The sequence below is a fragment of the Scyliorhinus torazame genome, chromosome 13 (genome assembly GCF_047496885.1).
Source record: "Scyliorhinus torazame isolate Kashiwa2021f chromosome 13, sScyTor2.1, whole genome shotgun sequence".
NCBI lineage: Eukaryota > Metazoa > Chordata > Chondrichthyes > Carcharhiniformes > Scyliorhinidae > Scyliorhinus > Scyliorhinus torazame.
The window spans coordinates 131,601,097-131,625,766 of record NC_092719.1 but is presented as its reverse complement, the minus strand read 5'-3'; the positions used below and the strand labels follow the sequence as shown (position 1 = coordinate 131,625,766).

The 24,670-nt window shown below is 45.7% G+C and overlaps 1 protein-coding gene across 1 annotated transcript in view; it reads right to left on the bottom strand.

Annotated features, from left to right (window-relative positions):
• Positions 1-209: 209 nt before the first annotated feature.
• Positions 210-24,670, bottom strand: part of apeh (acylaminoacyl-peptide hydrolase) — a 138,750-nt gene continuing 114,289 nt past the window's right edge. The window contains exons 19-22 of the mRNA XM_072472163.1: positions 17,001-17,191; positions 16,033-16,135; positions 11,873-11,979; positions 210-2,155 (exon numbers count right to left, since the gene is read on the bottom strand). Coding sequence (XP_072328264.1) covers positions 2,056-2,155; positions 11,873-11,979; positions 16,033-16,135; positions 17,001-17,191 — 501 coding nt within the window. The 3' untranslated portion in view covers positions 210-2,055. The remainder of the gene's footprint in view (positions 2,156-11,872; positions 11,980-16,032; positions 16,136-17,000; positions 17,192-24,670) is intronic.

Genomic DNA, 24,670 nt, shown 5'->3' with positions numbered 1-24,670 from the left:
TATATGGTGGGCCAGGCAAAAACTGCCATGCACCAGCTCAGGATGTGCAGCCTTGCTGTGATGGCTAGGGTCTCTGCATCTTGGTTTGAACTCTGGTACATGCCCGGCAGAGTATAAATGTTCATTGGAAGCTTTCTGATGAGGAAAACGCCAGAAATTGCAGGCCGCACAGTCACCATGCTAAATTAAAACACAATACAAAACACAACAAGCTTTACTTCATTTATTCTGCACCACTGTAGCTGTGAATTACATTTGTTTAGCTAGAGGTTTAAATGTGAAAAGACCAGCTGCAAGCACTAGCGATTTTAACAAATTAATTAACTAGTATATTTAAGTAATCTTCTACCAGTCTCAACTGCATCCAATCACATCAGCACAATTTTCCTAAAACTACACTTAAGTGCAGCAATCCCTGTTCTAGCATCCAGCTACTAAAAGAGTTGAGATAGGAAGGCTCCTCTCCATGCACACTGTTCACCAGTACTTTGCTTCATATTTGTGCCCAAAGATTTCCGTAGTCTCTCCTCTTCCAGACATTTATTGCTCAGAATTTTGGGATGTATGTAGTTCCTTCACTTCAGTGCAAAAGATTAATTCTAATAGTGTATAAGAATAATCCTTTCACTGCAATGCACTTTGTGACATGGGCCAGAGGAACAAACAGTCGGTATTGGGCAATGAGTAACAATGTCTAGATTTATTGGCAGCATTTACAGGATCAATATAATCCAGATTTTAACAGTCATTATTTGTAGAAATCATGGAGGCACTCTTTAGCACCATGTGAAGAGATTGTCACTGCCATTTCTTTTGTGCACAGAAGCTTCATGAGTCCATGCATCTGTCCAGGGAAGGTGTTATCAATCCACTAACACTTCATCTGACAAGAGTTAATTCTCAGACCATTGGCCAGTCACACCATTCACTTTCACAGAACAGTTAGAGAATAATAGATTGCTGGGAGAAACTATGTGACTGTATTCCTATCTGGGGGTTGAAGTGACAGTAGAAGAACCAAAATCAGAGCTTAAATGGTTTATGAGTTACATATTAATCCTGAGACAAGGTTACAGTCATAATAATGAACTCTTTATCATTTACAGTAATATAGAAACCGTTAAGTAGATTTTTGTCTTACAGTGCAAGTCAAGAAAATATCTTTCATGCGTCAATGTGTGAAGTGTACAGATAGATCAAATGCTTTCTTTAGCTTAGAACCAGTTGGGAAAAGTAAGGTGCATTACTTTGGGGCATTACTGTTGTGTTCCTTAAGACTGTTGAGATTTTCACTGTTAAATAGAGAGCATTAAAACTGCAAATTTATAAAAGAATTTGTGATGCCACCTGTGAGTGTTTACTGGAATGTAGCCTGATGTAAGAGGACAATGGGTAACTGTTCATGAGCATTTAAGAAAAAGCTCTAAATATACAAATTAGAATCCGAAGGTAGAATTGTCAGTTATTTATTTATTATATACACTTTATAGATCTTCTTAAAATAGTTTGGATCTTTCTTTTTGCTTTGGTGTAGCGGGGAATTGAAGTTCTTGCAGGTATCATTAAATAATGCGCTGAATAATTACCCAAAACTACAGGGCGAGATGCAAATTGCAATGTAGCATCACAAGGTAATTCTGGAAAATGACCAGGAAATAAATTAATTAAATTGGGTTATACCAAATAGAATAACATATCGCAGAATAGGATGACTAACAGAAAATGACTGGCAATAACTAAAGTAATCATTTGCTGCCTACAGTAGAACACCCGGATGTCCCAGAAAATCCTTCCTCTTGACAAAGGTGATGCTGATTCACTGTTGAAACTCTGGCTAGTTTAAACTGATTCAGTATGAAACATGTCTGTATATACTGTGGCTACAGACGGCTACGGTGGAATATAAAAAACATGTTTTGGTACTGCTTGAGGTAAGCATCTGGGTTTTGATCTCACTGCCTGTTGATTGTTGCCACGTATCACATAATCGATGATGGCTCCAGTAATTCATCTTGCACAATGTCACAATGACTGCCTTCTCGAAAAGGATCAGGATTAGAGGTGCTTTACAAACCAAAGCGCGATATTCATGAATGCATCGGCCTCTGTATCTACTTTGGACAGCGAGTGGTTGTTATCAGGGTACCATAACAATCTGTAAAAGTAAAATAGTTCCTTTTTTAAACCTAAAATCATGCAGTAGGACACTTTCACCAGTACATTCATGATGTAAATAAGTAGATGAAAAATAATCCAAGGAGAAAGAGCTTGTAACAGTAAATTAAGGACGATACAAGTATTTATGGAATCGATCTGGACCAGATAAAGTGGAATCAAATGTTGACAGGCAAAGCATTAACTGAACAACAGGCTGACTTTGAAGGGGAGATAGTTTGGAGCTTCTAGATGATGAAAGAGAGAAAAATTAAACTGAAGAAATTTTTAAAAGTGTACTTAAGGCAGATGGATAATATAACCGAGAACCAGTTGACTATAGAAGTTTCAAAGAGGAAGTGAAGAAGCAAATAAGAAAAGCAAAAAGACAGTATGAAAAGAGACCGGCAGCTAACATGAAAGATAATTCAAAAGTCTTTATAAATAGTAAAAGAGTGGGGCCAATTAGGGATTAAAAAGGGAATTTATGCATGGAGGCAGGGGGCATTACTGATGTATTAAATGAATAATTTGCATTAGTCTTTACCAAGGAAGAAGATGTTCTGCGGAGTTCAGAGACTTGAAGGGTTTTAAATTGATATGGTGGTGGTATTACAACATGTACTTAAACGTTGCGAAGGCACCAGGACCGGATGAGATGCATCCAAGGATACTGAAGGAAGGGGGAGTTGAAAAGGTGGGGGCACTGGCCACAATTTTCCAGTCTTCCTTAGAATCAGGGGTGGCACCAGAAGATTGCAGAATTGCAAATGTTACACCTTGTTATAAAAAAGGTATAAAGATAAGCCCAGCATCTGCAGGTCAGTGAGTTTACTTCATTAATGCAGAAAGTTTCTAGAAACGATAATTTGGGGCAAAGTTAATTTTCACTTGGAAAGTGTGGATAAATTAAGGGAAGCCAGCAAGGCTTTGTTATGGGCAAATATTCTTTATATAACTTACTGGAGTTTTTTGATGAGGCAACAGAAGGTTGATGAGAAAATTCTGCTGATGGGGTGTAATTTTTTGCAATAAAATATAGACAGATCTTCATCTCCATTACAGCAATATTTTTCAAGGCCTACGGTCTACAAATTATTACATGGTAAAATACTGTCAATTATTCTAGTCTGTGTGCAACAATGAAGGGTTGTTGTGTTCTTAGTTGGTTTGGGGATTAATAGTTGTGCTGCATATTATGGAGACTTTGGTAGCAAAAATGAGAAGGCAGACTATTATCTAATGGCCATAAATTAGGAGAGGGGACTGTGCCACGAGACCTGGGTGCCCTCGTGCATCAATCACTGAAGGTAAGCATGCAGGTACAGCAGGCAATAAAGAAGGCAAATAGAATGCTGACCTTCATTGACAAAGGGTTTGAGTACAGAAGCAAGGATGTCTTGCTGCAAATATATAGGGCCTTGGTGAGGCCACACCTGGAATATTGTGTGCAGTTTTGGTCTCCTTATCAGGTGAAGGATGTTCTTGCTCTAGAGGGAGTGTAGTGAAGGTTTACTACACTGATTCCTGGGATGGCAGGACTGACATATGAGGAGTGATTGAATCGATTAGGATTGTATTCGCTGGAGTTCAGAAGAATGAGGGGGAATCTCATAGAAACCTATAAAATTCTAACCGGACTCGTCAGCGTAGATGTAGGAAGGATGATTATGATGGTGGGTGTCCAGAACTAAGGAGTCACAGTCTGAGGATACGGGGTAGACCATTTAAGACAGAGATGAGGAGAAATATCTTCACCCAGAGAGCGATGAGCCTGTCGAATTCATTACCACAGAAGTAGTTGAGGCCAAAACATTGTATGTTTTCAAGAAGCAGTTAGATATAGCACTTTGGCCTTCATGAAAAACCTCAGCCAGGTATCTCAGTTGGCTGGACAGCTGATTCGTGATGCGGAGTGTGGCCAACATCGCAGGTTCAATTCCCATACTGGCTGAAGTTATTCATGAGGCTGCCTTCTCAGCCTTGCCCCTCGTCTGAGGTGTGGTGACCTTCAGGTTAAATCACCACCAGTCTGCTCTCAAAGGGGAGAGCAACCTATGTTCCTCTGAGACTGTGGTGACATTTACATATTTATACAATAAAGGTATTGCTTTCCTCTCACCGCAAAAAAGGCAGTGTTCCATTTTAGGAGTATTAAAATAATACTGTACCAGCTGAAATTATTCATGAAGGCCCTGCCTTCTCAACCATCCCCCCCTCGCCTGAGGTGTGGTGATCCTCAGATTAAATCACCACCGGTCAGCTCTCCCCGTCAAAGGGGAAAGCAGCCTATGGTCATCATTTTATGGTCATAAAATAATTGCAATTCTCTTTCAGATTAAATATTCTCCCCAAGAAAGTGAGCAACAAAATGGTAATTCAAATCCTCCCACTACACAGGAGATGCACCCCGACCACTCTACACCGTGGACTCAACAGCATATATGGGAGAGACACAATTGCAAGATAATTACAGATTGGAATGTGAAGAATGGATTTGCAGAATCCTACTAACTTTCATTGCTTGAGACAATTCACACCTTGATTACCTGTGGTTATCACTCACACTGTCTGTTCCTGTAAAGATTTGTTTATCTGTAAAGACTCACCTTCCAACCATTCTTCACATTCCACTCTATAATTATCTTGCAATGCTGTCTTGACATATGCTGTGATTGTGAACCTGCCTCCACTTCACCTGATGAAGGAGCAGCAATCCGAAAGTTTGTGATTTCAAATAAACCTGTTGGACTTTAACCTGGTGTTGTCAGACTGCTTGCTGTGCCCAGCACCGCATGACCTCTAACTAGATCCAAGAAATAAAGAGAAGACTTCCGGTAAGGCTCTGTAGGGGGAAGACATGCACGGGGCAGCTCCCGTTACAGAACTAGGTTCTCAGGGGTTTTTTTCTTGTTTTTTGCTTGTTTTGGCCGGGGGGGGTTTTATTTCTCTTAATCCTTGTGGGTTTTTATTTTTGTGCACATTTAAACAAAAACGGAGAGGAGAAAAAAAAACAGAAAGGACCCACGCAGCGCTCACCCGGAGGTACGAGCAGGGGAAAAAGAGGAGGCCGCAAGGGACCGGACCGTTAAGCTGTGGCCCGTGGGAGGAAAGGAGGCAAAGGTGTGCGAGAGGAGCTGGAGACTTAGAAGCAGCCGGGGAGAGTCGCACCCCCCCGAACGGAGCTAGAGCCTCGGAGCGCGGGGCTGCAAACCGGCCCGACCGAGCCCCCCCCCCCCCCCCCACCTAGCAGAACGTGGGCGGTCGAGGAGAAGCGGCACCGAAGCGGGGACCGAGCCAGCAGGAATGACCTGTGAACACCCCCCCCCCAAACAAGCAGCAGCAGGTCACGGGGCAACAGAGCGCAGGGCAGCAAAATACGGGGCAGGACGAGCAGCCCGAGCCAAAGCGGGGACCGAGACAGCAACAAGGACCGACCACCCCGCCACCGGCAACCACCACGAGGCAAGCGGCGGAACAACGAGGGACTCCCAGCCTGACCAGAAGCCCCCCTCTCTCTCTCGACCCTGGGTGAGTGAGGAGAAAGGTTTTCCAAAAAAAAAACTTTAAAAGAAAACTTTTAAAGGGAGAGAAAATTTCTTCTGTTTATCCACTTTTTAAAAAAGCTTACCTGAAAAGAGTCTTTTTAGAAGGGGGGAAGAAAAGGAAAAAAAAAAGGAGGAGGAGGGAAAAGAAAAGAAAAGGGGGAAAAAAATGCCAGACGGGAGCCAAAGCAGAGGGAGAAAGGGTACCAAAAGCAGACGGGGCAGTATGCGAGCCAGTTCAGACGAGCTAATCGGTGCACAAAGCGGGGGAACGGAAGCCTCACCGCAACAAAAAGAACTGGTCAGGCAGGAATATTTCCCCCCTGGGCCAGAGGGGAACTGGAACTGGAAGGCAGCCTTTGCCGAGGCGCTGAGGGAACATCAATAGGAAAACAAGGCAGGGACCAGAGCAGACATAGAGGCCACAGTACAGGCAGCAATGGCCGAGGCCCTGGCAGAGGTGCAGCTCGCCCTGGGCAGAGCAGAGAAGAAACTGGAAGTCCAAGAGGAGAAACTGGAAACCCAAGAGGCGACCATTAAGGAGCTGGAAAAAGCTGCGACTGACATGAGCGACCGGATCACGGCCCTGGAGAAAGAGGTTGCGAGACTGGGCACAACGCAGGGGAGCCTGAAGGGCATGGTGGACGATCAGGAAAACCGCTCAAGACAAAATGTCAGGATAGTGGGCCTACCAGAGGGGATCGAGGGTAGAAACCCCACGGCCTACGTGGCCGAGATGCCGGGCAACTTAGTGGGGAGGGAAACTTTCCCAACCCACCAGAAATGGACAGAGCACACCGGTCGCTGCGCACGAAGCTCAGGACAGGGGACCACCTGAGGGCAGTTATAGCCAGACTGCATCGGTACCAAGATAGGGAAACAATCCTGCGCTGGGCCAGGCAAAACAGAACTTGCAAATGGAAAGGACACTTCATTAGAGTTTACGAGGACATTGGGGCAGACCGCGCCAGGAGACGGGCCGAATTCAATAGAGTGAAAGCAGCTCTTCACAAGAACAATGTGCGCTTTGGTATGCTGTACCCAGTGAAACTCTGGGTCACATACCAAGAAAGAAAGTATTTCTTCACAGCCCCCGCTGAAGCAAACAAGTTTATAGAGGAACACGGGCTGGAAAGCTAACAGCGAGAGTAGAAATACGGGGCCCCTGGCAAGGGGCAACAACACGCCGACGGGGGGGTGGGGGTGAGGCAATGCCAGGCTCGCCCGCCCCCACCCGCTCCCATGGCAAGCTACCCGAGGGACGGCCACAGGTGGGAGACCAGGCCCCAGAACGAGGGAACGAGAGTAACAGAGAAGGGAGAGCAAACAAGGGGAGCGCAGGGTAGGATGGGGGAAGAAAAACGGGCAGAAAAACGCAGAGGCTGGGCAAGGGAGAAGCGAGACAGTAACTCATGAGAGGGGGGCCGCCGCACTAGCAAGAAAGCTAGCACCGGGGACATGGAACAAAGCAGGGCCGCAGCGCGCCCCCAACAGGGGGGAAGGCGCCAGGCAGGGGGTGGGGGGGACACCACTTAACAGAGGCGGGAGAGCAAACGGGGATAGGAACAGGGGAAAGAGGGACAAAGGAGGGTTAGACGGAGAGGGGGAGAAAGGGGGGGAAGGGAGGAGGCACAGGAAGGGAGGGACCGGGGGGACGGGGGCACAGGGACGGAGGGACAGACAAGGCGAGAAAAGGAACAACAATAGGGCTACAAAGTGCCACAATCAAGGGCTCGGAACAAGGAATCACTGCAAGCATCCACCCAGTACGGTCTCTGGGAGAAGGGAGACCCCAGAGTGCAGGAGGCTACCCGTGTGGCTGTCGCACAGCGGGCAGCCATGTCGGGTGCCCTCTGGACGAAGGGAAATCCCGGAGCGCAGGGGCCCGACCGCATGGAGAGAGCAGTGACAGCGGCCATCCTGGACGGCCCCGGAGGGCAGAGGCAGTTCACCAGGTAAATATGGTTAATCCCACAGGAGCGAGGGGACAGAAGCCCCCACACGAGGATAGTCACCTGGAACGTAAGGGGACTCAACGGCCCAGTGAAAAGATCCAGAGTCCTCAACCACCTAAGAAACATGAAGGCAGACATGATCTTCCTTCAAGAGACGCACCTGAGAGAGCAGGACCGACTGCGGGTAAGAAAGGGCTGGGTGGGACAGACCTACCATTCCTGTTACGAGACGAAGGCCAGGGGAGTGGCAATACTGGTCAGCAAATGGACGATGTTTAGGCGACAAAGACGGTTACAGACCCAGGGGGGCGGTACATCATGGTCAGCGGGGCCCTGGATGGGGCACCTGGAGTACTAGTTAACGTGTACGCGCCCAACTGGGACGACACGAGCTTCATCAAGAAGATCATGGCAGAAATCCCTGATATAGCGAAACACCGGCTAATCATGAGGGGGGGGGACGACTTCAACAGTGTACAGGATCCAACGACTGACAGATTAAACCCCAAAACGGGGAAAACCTCAAGCATGGCACTCGGTCACTTTATGGAACAGATGGGAGCGGTGGACCCCTGGAGGTTCACCCACCCGGGGGAGGAGTTTTCCTTCTTCTCCCCAGTACACAACGTATACACCAGAATTGACTTCTTTGTGTTGGGGAAAACGGTGCTACTGGGGATAGACAAAGTGGAATACTCCGCAACCGTGATATCAGACCACACTCCACACTACATGGACATGAGGCTGGAGACGGGCAGGGCCCAACGCCCCACATAGAGGTTGGACGTTGCCCTACTAGCCGACAAGGCCTTCAACGAAAAGATATCGCGGGCCATAGCAGAGTACACGGAGAACAACTAGAACGGGGAGGTCTCACCCTCCACGTTCTGGGAAGCGCTAAAGGCCGTACTAAGAGGGGAAATCATCGCTTTCAAAGCGCGAAGAGATAGGGAGGAAAGGGCAGCTAGGCAGCAGCTGATCGACTCCATACTGGAGTAGACCGTAAATACTCCGATGCCCTGACCGTAGAGCACCTGGCGGAGAGGAAAGAGTTACAAAGGAATTTTGATCTGCTCTCCACCAGGAAAGCAGTGCATCAACTCCGTCAGGCACATGGGACCCTATACGAACACGGAGACAAAACCAGCCGCCTGCTGGCACACCAGCTGAGAAAGCAGGCAGCCACCAGAGAAATTACACAAATCAGGGATACTTGGGGCACATTAGAAAAAGAACCAGAAAAGATCAACAAAGCCTTCAGGGCCTTTTGCCAAGGGCTGTACACCTCAGAGCCCCCAATGGGGGAGTCAGGGATGAAACGGTTCCTTGATGGACTGGACATACCAGTCATGGGGGAGGGCAGAAAACGGGGCCTGGAAGCAACACTAGCACTGGGAGAGATTATGGACAGCATTAGCTCCATGCAGGTGGGGAAGGCGCCGGGACCAGATGGGTTCCCGGCGGACTTCTACAAAACATTTGCGACAGCACTGGCCCCGCACCTGCGGGAGATGTTCACAGACTCGCTAGCTAAGGGCACACTGCCACCCAGACTAGCACAGGCCTCAATCTCGCTGATACCTAAGAAAGATAAAGACCCAACGGAATGTTGGTCATACAGACCCATCACACTGCTGAACGCAGATGCCAAAATACTGGCCAAGATTCTAGCCAAAACGTTAGAAGACTGCGTGCCAGAGGTGGTCGCAGAGGGCCAGACAGGCTTTGTTAAAGGTAGACAGCTTACTTCGAACATTAGGCGACTGCTGAATGTGATAATGACCCCATCCCGGGAGAGAACACCAGGGGTGATCGTCTCCCTAGACGCAGAAAAGGCCTTCGACAGAGTCGAATGGAAATACCTCAGAGGTACTGGAGCGGTTCGAGCTTGGAACAGGATTCACCTCCTGGGTAAAACCCCTATACAACGCTCCTATGGTGAGCGTACAGACAAACAACACCAACTCCCGATACTTCCAGCTGCACCAGACAAGAATGCCCACTGTCCCCGCTGCTGTTCGCTCTAGGAATCGAGCCACTAGCAATTGCGTTCAGAGCAGCAAAAGGCTGGAGGGGGATCCAAAGGGGCGGCAGAGAGCACAGAGTCTCACTCTGTTCAGATGACCTGCTCCTCTACATTTCGGACTCACAAAGCAGCATGGATGGAATCATCACGCTCCTGAAAGTGTTTGGTGCCTTCTCGGGCTACAAACGCAACATGAGCAAAAGCGAGATCTTCCCGGTACACCTACAAGTATGTGGGGCAGCACCATCGGGACTGCTGTTTAAACAAGCCCGACACAAATTCCGCTACCTGGGGATCCAAATTGCCCATGACTGGAAAGGGATCCACAAATCCGGGGGGGGGGCTAGCCCTCCCAAACCTACAATTCTATCACTGGGCGGCGATGGCGAGCGAATAAGGGGATGGTACAAGGAGCCAGAAGTCGAATGGGTGCGCGCGGAGGAAGCCTCCTGCAGGGGGACCTCCCTCTGGGCCCTCGCCACGGCAGCACTCCCATCCCCACCCAAAAAACACTCCAGCAGCCCAGTGATAACAACCACCTTTCAGTCCTGGAACCAACTACGGCAGCAATTTGGCCTGACCAAAATGTCAGACAAAGCTCCCATCTGCAACAACCATAGGTTCACACCAGCGCTGATTGACGCCACCGTCAAAAGGTGGGGAAAGGACGGAGGGACACCGACAGTCAGGGACCTATACACGGATGGCAGGGTTGCAACAATGGACGAACTGACAGAGAAATTCCAGCTAGCCAGGGGGAACGAGCTAAGGTACCTGCAACTCAAAAATTTCCTACAAAAGGAGACAAGGACATACCCACAATCGCCACAAGACATTACTGGAGGAGTTACTGGACGCAAGCATACTAGAGAAAGGAAACTGTACGACATGTATGACCGACTGGTAGAGAGGGCCGACACTGGACGCAACAAGAATGAAATGGGAAGATGACCTGGGGATCAATAAAGGGTGGGGAATCTGGAACGAAGCACTGCATAGGGTCAACTCCACCTCCACATGCGCAAGGCTCAGCCTGACGCAACTAAAAATGGTACATAGAGCCCACTTAACAAGAACCCGTATGAGTAGGTTCTTCCTGGAGGTGGAGGATAGATGTGAACGGTGCCAAGGAGGCCCGGCCAACCACGACAACATGTTCTGGTCTTGCCCCAGACTAGTGGAGTACTGGACAACCTTCTTCGAGGCAATGCAATCCCGAAAGTGGCGGTCTTCGGGGTTGCAGACCAGCCAGATCTATTCCTGGGGAGGAGGGCAGACGCCCTTGCCTTGGCATCCCTGATCGCCCGCAGTAGAATGCTGTTCGGCTGGCGGTCAGCAGCACCACCCAAAGCTGCAGACTGGCTGTCCGACCTCTCGGAATCTCTCCAAATGGAGAAAATCAAATTCGCCACCTGAGGGTCAGACGACGGCTTCCATAGAACGTGGGAGCCATTTACCCAATTGTTCCGAGACCTGTTTGTGGCCAACAAACAAGCAGAAGAATAGCCAGGTAGCCAAGAACCAGGGGAAAGTAGCCGAGAATGAGAGGGAGAGATAGATCAGGGGACGGGACACAGCTAAATCTAAGAGGAAGGAAAGGCAAACCACAGGGGGTGGGTGGGGGGAAGAGACAGGGAACAATAGAGGAGAGCCAGGGAGGGGGGGGGGGGGGGGGGGGAGGCAGGGAAACGTTAACAAACATGGCATCCACAGGAACAGAGAAAAAGGAGAATACAGGCGGAAGACGGGAGGGCCGGCTGAAGGGGAAGTGAGCGCGAGACGACATCGGCAGCGAAATCCGTCCGGGAGAAGCAAGTGACAACACCAGCACCAGACCCATTCGAGTATTGCCCTCCATAATTGTCTCTCCGGCACCCAAATGTATATCTACCCCCACCCACAAACAGATGCCTACTTATGTGAGTAAATAATTTTGCCAAGTGTACAGAGCTGCGGCTGAGCGGGTGCATAATACCCTATCAGTTACTTTATTTGATTTTGTATTTCTGTCGTGTTGTTACTTTTTTTTCTTCTTTTTTTTTTCCCCTTTGTGATTTGTGTGTGTGTGCCCTTCGCTTCCTCCATATATATCATATCCCGAGTACATAATGGCAAATATACTTTGTTCAAAAACCCTATAAAAAACATTTATTAAAAAATCCCATTCCTTTTCCTTTAAATTTTAAACATACCTTACAGGGACACCTCTAGTTTTCAGTGCTCGATAGAACTCGAGGCCTTGAGTGGGATGAACCCGTATGTCCTTCTCGCCGAGAAGGATCAACACTGGAGATTTTACCTGCAGAAAGCAAATAATTATTTCTCACAAAGAATAGGACAACAGAGTTAAAAGATAGAGTCTGCCTCACTCCTCAACTGCCGATAATGCGAAAAGAAGAAAAATCACATTTAATCAGCAAGTCTGCTGTGACACATATTGTAGAATAAATGCAAAAATTGTTTGCGATTTTGGTAAAATAACACAATTTAATTCTTCACAACTAGCAATCTGTGTATGCATTAGGTACACAGAACTTTGTCACCTTGTGCACAGAAACAGACTATTCTGAATTTGTTTCAGAAGAATGGGTACCAATATCCAACTCAATGGCAGAAAAAAATGTATGCACCGTTATGGAATTAATCTATGGACATTTGTCAAAAATGTAAGGTGAAGGAAGGCACAAGAGGAGAATGAAGGGAGTTTTCCATCACCTCAGCCATCTGGGTTTGAGCCCTGCCAAGGCTTATGGGCTGTAAAGTTTCTTAATGATACAAGTTTGGCTCATGTTTCCGAGGAATAAATGGGCAAAGACCCACAACAAAAGATTGTTTTCTTTGGAGCGGAGAAGACCGAGGTTGAGACATGATTGAGATGTATAAAATTATGTGGGGCATAGGTAGAGTAGACAGGAAGAAACCTTTCCCCTTGGTGGAGGGATCAATGACCAGGGGGCATAGATTTAAGGTAAGGGGCAGGAGGTTTGGAGGGGATGCAAAGAAAAACTTATTCTTCCAGAGCTTGATGAGTGTCTGGAACTCACTGTCTGAAAGGGTGGTAGAGGCAGAGACCCTCATAAGATTTTAAGAAGTATTTAGATGTGCACTTGCGATGCCAAGGCATACAAGTATTGGAAAATGGGATTAGAATCATTAGGGTGCTGGGGTGGTGTGGGGAACCGGAGTCTGTATGGGTGCTGATGGAGTTGGGGGTTGTGTGTAGGGATTGGGGTTAAGGGCGTTAGTGACAGCCTCGCTGCCGTTTTCTCCTGGAAAGTATTCAGCGAACCCGGTGGTGTTCTGCACACTGAGGATTTGGAGACAATTCCCCCCCCCCATCCCCTCTCCAACTGTTGAAGATGGCATTCATTGTCGCGGACCTGAACCTGTGGTTGTTGCAAATGGAGGTCCTGTCGGGCACTGCGGTTAGCCCGAAGCGCTTTTGCAGTTGATTCCACGACCAGAGTGTTGCTACCACCACTGGGCTTGTTGAATATTTATTTGGTGGGGATGAGAGTGCCATCGTGGCTGGAGCCCAGAGGGAGGTTCCTCTGCAGGGCCCCTCCTCCATAAGAACCCATTCGACTTCTGGCTCCTTTATGAACCCCTTTATCCTCTTCGCGGGTTGCTGCCCAGTGGTAATATTGCAGATTTTGGAGGGCTAGGCCACCCATGGATCTTGTTCTCTGCAGTACTCTTTTGGGGATTGTTGTGTTCTCTCCCCCACCTCCCCGGCCACCTTAACAGCGATCGCCAGTGGTTTGATTGCTAGAGCGAATAGCAGCGGGGAAAACGGGCATCCCTGCCATGTGCTTCTGAGCAGTTGGAAGTACTTGGAGCTGGTGGTATTTGTCCGTATGCTCGCTGTGGGAGCGTTGTACAGGAGTTTTACCCAGGCGGTGAACCCGATCCAAGCCCGAATGGTTCCAGTACCTCATTCAACTCCGTCAAAAGCCTTTTCTGCGTCCAGGGAGACCATCACCCAGATGGGGTCATGATCATGTTCAGCAGGCGACTGATGTTCGAAGTTAGCTGTCTACCCTTGACAAAGTCTGTTTGGTCTTCTGCTCCCACCTCTGGTATGCAGTCCTCCAGCCTCTTGGTTGGGATCGTGGCCAATATTTTCACCTTTGCGTTTAGCAGCGAGATGGGTCTGTAGGAAACGCATTTTTGTGACAATAAAGATTATTATTATTCTGTTGGGTCTTTGTCTTTCTTGGGTATCACCGAGAGTGAGGCTTGTGCTAACGTAGACAGCAGGGTGCCCCTCGCCAGTGAATCTATGAACATCTCCAGCAGGTGGGGGACAAGTGCCTTCGCAAATCTTTTGTAGAAGTCAACCGTCCAGTCCCCACAACGAGGCAGTACAATCCAGAGCAAAGTGATCGGCTTGGTGGTTCACAGTTGGCAATTCAGAAAGTAAAAAATAAAAGTCTCTTCCTATGACCTCTTCATCGCTGCCCCTGCTTCTGCTTCTCCAGTCTGTTTTCCGAGATGAACTTGTCCGCATCCGCAGTGGCCGTGAAAAAAGTGCTCCCTGCCCTAGAATGTGACCCAGAGCTTGGCTGGGTACAGCATCCCAAACTTTACATTGAATTCTGCCCAGCGCTTGGCCAGTTCAGCCCCAATGTCCTAGTAGGGCTGAAACCAGTGATGTTCCCAGTTACAGTTCTTGGTTTGTCTCACCCAGCGCAGGATTTGTTCCCTCTCCTGGTACCGGTGCATTTGGGTGATTATCGCCCTTGGCTGTTCCCCGGCTTTGGGCAAAGCAACAGGTGTGCTCTGTCGATTTCTGGTGGGCTGAGGGAGGTTTCCCTTCCCACCAGGCTGCCCAGCATTTGGGCCACAAAGTCCGTGGGGTTCCTACCTTCGATCCCCTCTGTCAGGCCCACAATCCGTAGGTTTTGACACCTTGACAGGTTCTTTTAGTCCTCGATTCTCCCCTTCAAACTCCCCTGCGTCGCGGCCAGCCTTGCCACTTCTTTCTCTAGGACGACGATCCCGTCGCCGTGGTCTGTTGCAGCTTTTTCCAGTTCTTTAATCGTCTCTCCGCTTTGTCTAGTGCCACCTGCATGGTCGCCAGAGCTTCTGCAACCGCACCTTTGACCATATCTTGGATATCTGATTTAGTGTCATCCCGATGTTCTCGCAACTGTCTTGAGAGAAACATTTACCACCCAAACCCTGGTGGGGCTTCCGGTCCCTCTCGCTCTGGCAAGACCCGAGTTTCACCACCTCATGCATCGGCCAGCTCGGTCGTTTGTTTGTCCAGGCTTTTTCTGCTCCTGGTTTCCACGTGGCCTCTGGAATAGCTGCTATTTGGTATTTTCCTCTCGTGTTGTGGTAGAGGTTTTTCCTTGGTGTTAGCGGGTTATTTTGGGTGAAAAGAACCTATTTTTCAGATTCTTGGGAGGAAAGCCACCTGATGTGCGACTTCTCATTACATCTCCATCACCGGAAGTTCATTTCTCAAAAAAGTTAAGTACAGTGTGAGGGGGGCAATTTAGGGGTTCTACCAGAGATGGCAGCCGTTTATTCTGCACTTTATGTTTTATAATATTTAAAATAAATTTAGAGTAGCCAATTAATTTTTTCCAATTAAGCGGCAATTTAGCGTGGCCAAATCACCTCCCTTGCACATCTTTGGGTTGTGGGGGCGAAACCCATGCAAACACGGGGGGGGGGGGGGGGGGGGGGGAGAACGTGCAAACTCCACACGGACAGTGGCCCAGAGCTAGGATCGAACCTGGGACCTTGGCGCCATGAGGCAGCAATGCTTACCACTGTGCCACCAGGTGCTGCCCTTATTCTGCACTTTAAATAGCTGGTCACTGGTAGCGGTTAGGTTTTGGGGGGGATTGGCGATGGGGTTTTTTTGGTGGGGGGGGGGGGGAAAGAGAGGTTCCGGGGGATTTTGTTGTTTTATTGTTCATGTATAACATTTAAAAAGTGGAATAAATATACATTTTTTTAAAGTTAGGTGGTTGTTTTTGACTGCTGCAGACACGATGGGCCGAAGGGCGTTTTCTGTGCTGCAGACCACCAAGACTCGGTAATTTAGAAACTTAATTTAGCTCCTCCAGGAGTGTTGCATAAGGGGAAATAAAGCCACAGTGTGCACACTATTCCAATGGATATGAGCTATACTCTCAGTCTGGCTGGTGCAGCCCTGACCTGATAGTGCTCGAAAACTGGTCGAAAGTGAGATGGTGCTCATTCTGCAGAACCAACGTCCCTCACACTGATTAAACCCCAAAAACATCAATGGTTTTATCAGTTTCAATTTATAAATATATGGGGAAGTGCAATCAAATGTATCAGCCACATGATAAAACAACTGCAAACTGCTTACTTGAGAAGCATGTGTGATTGGTGATTTGTTCAACATTGCTTCCAACAAAGCAGGAGTCGGAAGCTGATCAGCTGTGTACTCAAATCCAGCCTCCACTGAACACCTAAAAAACATAAGATAGCTTCTGAGGTTTTGCAATGCGTTGATACACCAACATTTTTTGTATAATCTACTAATAATTCAAAGTTACTGAATTTCAATTATCTTTATTCAAATTTTGCGGCACTAAATTCCCACAATGCTATATTATCTACATCTTTTAATCCAAGTTGATTCCAATTTTTTAAAAGCACAATGCTGATTTCAAATGATCAGCATTAGAAAAAAGCACTCTCACACCAGATACAAATGGAACCACTGCGGTTGAAGTCTACAGTAGATAGCACAAAGCTCTTATTATCTCACATACTTTATTACTTAGGTACATTAGACAGTGGTGCATTGGTACTCAGCTGTTCATTTTTGTATGCTTTAATAAACTCTACTCCCTAATGTGTAATATTTTGAATATGCTTCTGTATACAAAACAGTAGTATACAAGGTATCAATCATATATTTTGATTTACTTTGTTTTATAATTAAACAAATGAAGAAAATGAGAAAACGGGTGACTTCAAAATGGGGTCTGAAATACATCGCGGTCAGAATCCAATTAACCCTCACCGTCTAATCTCACTTCATCCAAAAATTACACTTGATCTCAAGTCCCCAATTCAACACCATTAGAGATTAACTTGTCAATATATTGCAAATGATAGGCAAGTAAACTGCAGCAACATGTGTAACCCAGTCTAAATCTGGAAACAATCAAATTTTAGTTTATAGGGTTTTGTAACTGGTACAAAACTTCTGTCTAAATAATGAAAAAATCCCTTTTCTTTAAAATGTTTAAAGGAAGCAAAACTTAAAAAGAAATGCATACTATATTAAAATGACATTCACCCTCCCTCCTTGAAATGATTACTCACCAGTCTGGAACATCTGTTGTTCCTACCATGGAAGCAATATTAATAACTGGGTTTCTGATCACACAGGCCTTGTAAAGTTCAGGATACTGTCCAATCAGGTGACTAGCAAGGAAACCGCCATGTGAGCCACCAATTATGAAGGCTTTCGAAGCATCAGCAAGTCTTTCATTCAGCACATACTCTGTTGAAAACTGAAAGGAAAGTGCGCAATTGATTTTTGATTAAACGAAATAGCATAAAACTGTATAATATATTTTTTATTTACTTTGTGTTGCAACAGTAAGGCGACGGCATATTGAAGGTATCAAACAAGAGGAGACTTGCACAGTAATGGAACAGAATAGGTAACTACCTTCCCCATATAGTGGAGGAAAAGCAAATCAATTGCAGGTCAAGGCCCAACCCAACTCGGTGAGAATACACACATTTGCTTTTACATTCTCCCTAACTCTAGAATTCAATACATTTTATTTTGAAATGGGCAATTTATTTGTTGCAACATTTACATTCAAAAGTGAACTCCATGCATTGGTTATTTAAACTAAAACTGTTCGACTACTCAGTCAGAGATTTCAAATGTTACAGCATGGTTTGCTCACATCTGGGCCTTTATTCCTATGCTCAATATCCAAGCTAAGTAGTGTTGCTAACTTTTGCCTTAGTTTAATTGCTCTGTCAGTTATCTTTGCTCTTGAGTCGCCAGGTATCTTTCTGATACCGCCACACGGTTCAAGTCCGAGTAATGATCAATAATCCAATACACCGCTTAGTAAGATTTAAATCAAAGCACATTTATTATACACAGCAATCACTACTCGTGTATAAATTCTACGTCTAAGCTACTTCTACGACTAACATGCCAATACTTAACTTGGAACTGGCCCACCAGGTCAGGGAAACGAATGACCTTTCGTTCGGGTTCTGAGCCTGCGGGATTCGAAGTTGGTCCAGATTGGTAGCTAGGAGCGCCTATCTCGTCGCGAGCGTTGAAGTAAGACTTACTTGATATCAGCGATGGCTGGACCGGTCACTGTCAAGGGTTGGTTCGCGTTGCTGAGTGACCCGGTCCTGAAGAGAAGCAGAGGGCCGGTTTGAACTTGGGCTTGATTCTTATAGTCCCCAGGGGCTTCCCGCCTTTCGGGGCGGACCCTGTACCTGGTTCCAAGTGATTGGACTTTGTCCCAATCACTTGGTTCGATTTTCTGCAATGCTGGAGCGGTTCCCTGATCGATGGGTGGTCTTGAGGTGGTCATTCACCTCCTTTTGTGTAGGCTTCTGCTGGCGCCGAAGAGTCTGGTTTTGCTTTATGTGTCTAAATGTTGCTTATTGTTCCCGGGGATTGCTCATTAATATGCAGATGGCTGGTGCTTTGTTATGTTGATGGTTGCCGGTATCGATCTTGTCTGGCCTTTCCAGAGGTAAATACACACTCAACCTGCAGCTGCTTGTTTGTGTCCTGTTGGCTGACTTTCCCATCAGCCTTTGCCATTCGCCATTTTAAATCGGGAGTTAGCCATTCTAAATCAGGAGTTAGCCATTTTAACTGGCTACAATAGCCTTTATATTTCATCTTTATTGATACCTCTCTCTAAATGTTGGACAGACCAAGGAACTGATCATCGACTTCAGGATGCCTGGCACGACACCGCCCCCGTGTACACCAATGGCTCCGAAGTGGAGATGGTCGATAGCTTTAAGTTCCTGGGGGTCACCATCACCAACAGTCTGTCCTGGTCCACTCACTTTGATGCTACAGTCCAACAATGTCTCTACTTCCTACGGAAGCTAAAGAAATTTGGCATGTCTGCATCGACTCTCACAAACTTCTACAGATGTGCCATAGAGAGCATCCTATCCAGCTGCATCACAGCTTGGTATGGCAACTGCTCGGCCCAAGATCGCAAGAAACTGCAGGGTGTGGTGAACTCAGTCCAACGCATCACACAAGCTTGCCATCCTCCCATTGATTCTGTCTACACCTCCTGCTGCCTCAGGAAGGTAGACAGCATTGTCAGAGACCCCTCACACCCAGGCTTTGCCCTCTTCCAGACCCTTCCATCAGGCAGAAGATACTGAAGTCGGAAGACCCGCACATCCAGACATAGGAACAGCTTCTTCGCCACAGCTACTAGACTCCTCGCTAACTCTCCCTCGGACTGATCTGTTCCCTGTAAGAACACTATTCACAACGCCCTATGCTGCTCTTGCTCATGTATTGCTTGTTTGGCCCTTTTTCCGCACTGTAACCAATCACTATTTGTTGATGTACCATTTGTCAATGTATTCTGTTGATTATTCTTTTGTCTACTATGTATGTACTGTGTACGTTCCCTTGATTGCAGAAAAATACTTTTCACTGTACTTTGGTAAATGTGACAATAAATACCAGTCAATATCAATCAATCAAACCATCCAATATTTTAAGCCCACAAGTACTCTCCCATCAGTCTTCTCCCTTATGAGAATGTTAAGTCACTTTGTTCATAGGTGATTAGCGATTTGAGCCACAGGGTTAAATTGGAGAAGCTCCTTGCAGCAAGCAGACCAAGGGGACATTTACAAGATTATGACAGGTTTAGTTTAGGTAGACAAAGGAAAACAGTTCCCATCATCTAGTGGTATAAGAACTAGCAGACAATGTTTAAGACTAAAGATGTAGGGAGGATTCGAGAAGAACTTGTTTACGCAGTAGCAAGTGATAACGGCCTCAAACTCATTGGTTATGGCAGAGGAAGCAGAGACGATAAATTATTTCAAAAGGAAATTGGATGAGCACCTAATAGAAATAAATGTGCAGCACGGAGTGGATAAAGTAGGGTAATGGGACTGACTGGATTGCTTGTCAGGGCACCGACATGGGCTTGATAGACCAAATAGCCTTCATGAAGTTAGATCCTCAAGACCTGTAACCATCTTGATCACTCTTCTTTGAACTTTTCTTCATTTATTTATTTTTTTCCTTTTTAAGTCCAGTGAACACAAATGCTATTCATCTATTTATCTGCATAATGTCAACAAAACATTCCAATGAGCAGCAATCGTCAGATTGCCACTCCACTGGAACTTTTACACCTGCATTTCTTGACAAGTCTTCAGAGCCTGGCCTCTTCTGCAATGTAGAGCGCCGCAACCTTTGAAGGACTCCACCACAGCGGAGCAGAGGGTTTTTTAAAGTGTTTTTATTGGGTTTTCAATGTTTGTATTTTGCAACTCGTAATGTTACACTTTACAGAACTGTGCCGAAAAGATGGAAAGAAAACATGCAAGAAATAAAACAAGATAAAAAGACAAGCAGAAGTCTGCGCAGAAGATATTTACATCCCCCCCATATTTTTCCAGACATAAATCATCGTTAAAGTATTTCTGTAATATTTGTCCATTTGCTTAACTGTTCTAGGTTTTCCAAAGATAATTTCCTTCTTGCACATAAAGTTTTGTGTCAGCAATAAATTAAATACCCATAGAATTTGCTAACAAAATAATGCTAAGCATAGAAACATAGAAAATAGGTGAAGGAATAGGCCTTTGAGCCTGCACAACCATTCAAAATGATCATGGTTGATCATGCAAATTCAGTATCCCACTGCCACTTTCCCTCCATACCCCTTGATCCCTTTAGCTGCAAAGGCCATGTCCAGCTCCCTCATGGAAATATACAATGAACTGGCCCCAACAGCTTTCTGTGGTTGAGAATTCCACAAGTTCCCAACTCTCCGAGGGAAGTTCTTCCTCATCTCAGTCCTGAATGGCTTATCACTTATTCGTAGGCTGTGACCCCTAGTTCTGGATGTTCCCAACATTGGGAACGTTCTACCCACATGTAGCTTGTCCAGTGCCATCAGGAATTTATATGTTTCTCGGATATCCCTTCTCATTCTTCTAAACTCCAGTGAGTACAAGCCCAGTCGATCCAGGCTTTCTTCAAACGTCTGTCCTGCCATCCTGGGAATTAGTCTGGTCTAATTTGCCTGGTGACTTATGAGGGTATGGGGATATCTTTTCTTTGGTGCAAGTCACCAGATAAGGTATGGTTTAACAATTGCATGCATTGTTCATGCTCCATTATTGTGTCAACAAATTCTACTGAGTAGGATGCTGGTTGACTTGCATCACTCTGTCTTTAGCTTTGCATATACAACAACTTACTCTTAACCACCCCATGAGTTTCATGAAGATGCTGCACTTGTGTATTGTTTGTTTATTAAACGCCCCACAGAAGGTAAGTCCAGCAATAAACAGAGCTAGCATTCCTTTAAATATGTGGCAATTGTTATTACCAACTTACCTCTCTTGTCCAAAAATTGAACAACTAAAAGTAGGGAATTCTCATTCCTTCAGGTTGCGAAGGGTAGCATGGTAGCACAATGGGTAGCACTGTTGCTTCACAGCTCAAGGTTTGATTCCCGGCTTGGGTCACAGTCTGTGTAGAGTCTGCACGTTCTCCCTGTGTCTGCGTCGGTTTCCTCCCACAAATCCCGAAAGTCGTGCTGTTAGGTGAATTGGAGATTCTGAATTCTCCCTTTGAATACCCAAACAGGCGCCGGAATGTGGCGACTAGGGGCTTTTCACAGTAATTTCATTGCAGTGTTAATGTAAACCTACTTGTGACAATAAAGATTCCAAAAATTGTTGTTTGCGATTTCATGAAACAAAAAAAAAACAATTTTCCTCGTCTTTGTTTCTTTCTATTAATCATATCTTTATTTCTCTTTCTGCACCCAAGTTGACGTTGAATTCATTTACTCTAATTCAACATTGTCCGCTGTCCGAGTGTTTAATTCTCAATACTTCATCGAATTGATTAAGAGATACAGTTTGTCCTGTTGTTCAAGATCCTAAATGCCCTGTTGCTCTCACTGCAACTCTGTCAGCCTACACTTCTTGAAGCTTTGTTGGCTAAAATCTTTGAGCTGAAGGGTGCAGGAAAACGTTTAACAGCACACGCCATGTGATACCCCTTCTCCAGCAAATCCTGGGCAATTATGAACAGAGAAGTGTCTAAACATATCTCTACGGAAAACTACGTGTGACCTTTTTTTTCCTCAGAGCCGTTTTACTATCCTATTTTGTCATCTATTCCACAATTTTTTCTAATGTCTGTGTACAATTTTGTTTACTAACTTTTAAAAACCAAAGTAAACATTATCTACTAAATTAACTTAATCCATCAATTTAACAACTAGCTCAAAAGAATTCTAGGATTACATCCAGTCTCATTTGCTAGTGAGCATAGGAATAGGAGAATTGAGCGATTGAACACCTGACTGGAGAACTGGTGCAGGAGAAATGACATCAGTTTTCTGAGGCATTGGGACCGGTTCTAGGGCAGATGGGACCTGTATAAAAAGTGAACGGGCTGCTTCTTAGCAGGACTGGGACTAACATCCACACAGGGATTGCTAGTGCTGTTGGGGAGGGTTTACATTAGATTGGCAGAGGGATAGGAACCTGAGAAGGAGCTCCGATTCGACAGAAGTAGAACTAGTAAAAAGTAGAAAAAACAGAAGAGAGCCAAAGCATCGGCAACAATCAAATAGGGCCAGAGAACAAAGCTAAAAAAGCAGAATGAAAGACTTTATAACTAAATGCATGTAGCATTCACAAAAAAGTAGATGATTTGGCTACACAAATTTAGGTAAATGGGTATGATTTAATGATATAAGATCATAAGAACGAGGAGCAGGATTAGGCCATCTGGCCCTTTGAGCCTGCTCCGCCATTCAATGAGATCATGGCTGATCTTTTGTGGACTCAGCTCCACTTTCCCGCCCGAACACCATAACCTTTTATTCTTCAAAAAACTATCTATTTTTATCTTGAAAACATTTAATGAACGAGCCTCAACTGCTTCACTGGGCAGGGAATTCCATAGATTCACAAACCTTTGGGTGAAGAAGTTCCTCCTCAGCTCAGTCCTAAATCTACTTCCCCTTATTTTGAGGCTATGCCCCCTAGTTCTGCTTTCACCCGCCAGTGGAAACAACCTGCCCACATCTATCCTATCTATTCCCTTCATAATTTAATATGTTTCTATAAGGTCCACCCGCATCCTTCTAAATTCCAACGAGTACAGTCCAGTCTACTCAGCCTCTCCTCGTAATCCAACCCCCTCAACTCTGGGATTAACCTGGTGAAGCTCCTCTGCACACCCTCCAGCGCCAGTACGTCCTTTCTCAGGTAAGGAGACCAAAATTGAACACAATACTCCAAGTGTGGCCTCACTAACACCTTATACAGTTGCAGCACAACCTCCCTAGTCTTAATCTCCAACCCTATAGCAATGAAGGACAAAACTCCATTTGCCTTCTTAATCATGTTACACCAACATTTTGCGACTCATGCACTAGGACACCCAGGTCTCTCTGCACAGCAGCATGGTTTAATATTTTATCATTTAAATAATAATCCCTTTTGCTGATATTCCTACCAAAATGGATAACCTCACATTTTTCAACATTGTATTCCATCTGCCAGACCCTAGCCCATTCACTTAAACTATCCAAATCCCTCTGCAGACTTCCAGTATCCTCTGCACTTTTTGCTTTCCCACTCATCTTAGTGTCGATTGCAATTGGACACATTGCACTTGGTCCCCAACTCCAAATCATCCAAGTAAATTGTGAACAATTGTGAGCCCAACACTGATCTCTGAGGGACACCACTAGCTACTGATTGCCAACCAGAGAAACACCCATTAATCCCCACTCTTTGCTTTCTATTAATTAACCACTCATCTATCCATGCTACTATTTTACTCTTAACGCCATGCATCTTTATCTTATGCAGCAACCTTTTGTGTGGCACCTTATTAAAAACTTTCTGGAAATCCAGATTTACCACATCCATTGGCTCCCCGTTGTCTACCGCACTGGTAATGTCCTCAAAAAATCCCACTAAATTAGTTAGGCACGACCTGCCCTTTATGAACCCATGCTCCGTCTGTCCAATGGGACAATTTCCATCCAGATGCCTCGCTATTTCTTCCTTGATGATAGATTCCAGCATCTTCCCTACTACCGAAGTTAAGCTAATTGGCCTCTAATTACCTGCTTTCTCCCTACCTCCTTTTTTAAACAGTGGTCTCACGTTTGCTAATTTCCAATATGCCAGGACCACCCCAGAGTCTGGTGAATTTTGGTAAATTATCACAAGTGCATTTGAAGACATGACTACAAGTTGTCCAAGATTTAGAACTAAAAATCTGGCATATTGGAAATTATGGATGTATATTTGGCATTTAGGAGGGATTGGCAAAAAAAAAAAAAAAAAGTGGTGGGGTAGCACGCTGTACATTGGTAAGAGGAGATCTTAAATCGAAGGATCAAGATGTAGAATCAGTTTGGGTGGAGTGAGGAAACAGCAAGAGGCAGAAAACATTGATGGGAGTTGTTTACAGGATACCAAACTGTAGATGAACCTTTCATTCCTACTCTATACTTTCCATCTGATAACCAATTCTCAATCCATATCTTTGTTTCTTCCAATCCCATGCACTCTAATTTTATTTACTAACTTCCTGTGTGGGACCTTATCAACAGACTTCTTAAATTCCAAATACACCGCATCTACTGGTTCTCCTTTTTCTATGCCCGCAAGTAACATCCTCAAAAAAACTAATTTGTCAAACATGGTTTCCCTTTCGTACATCCATGTTGATTTTGCATTCTTGG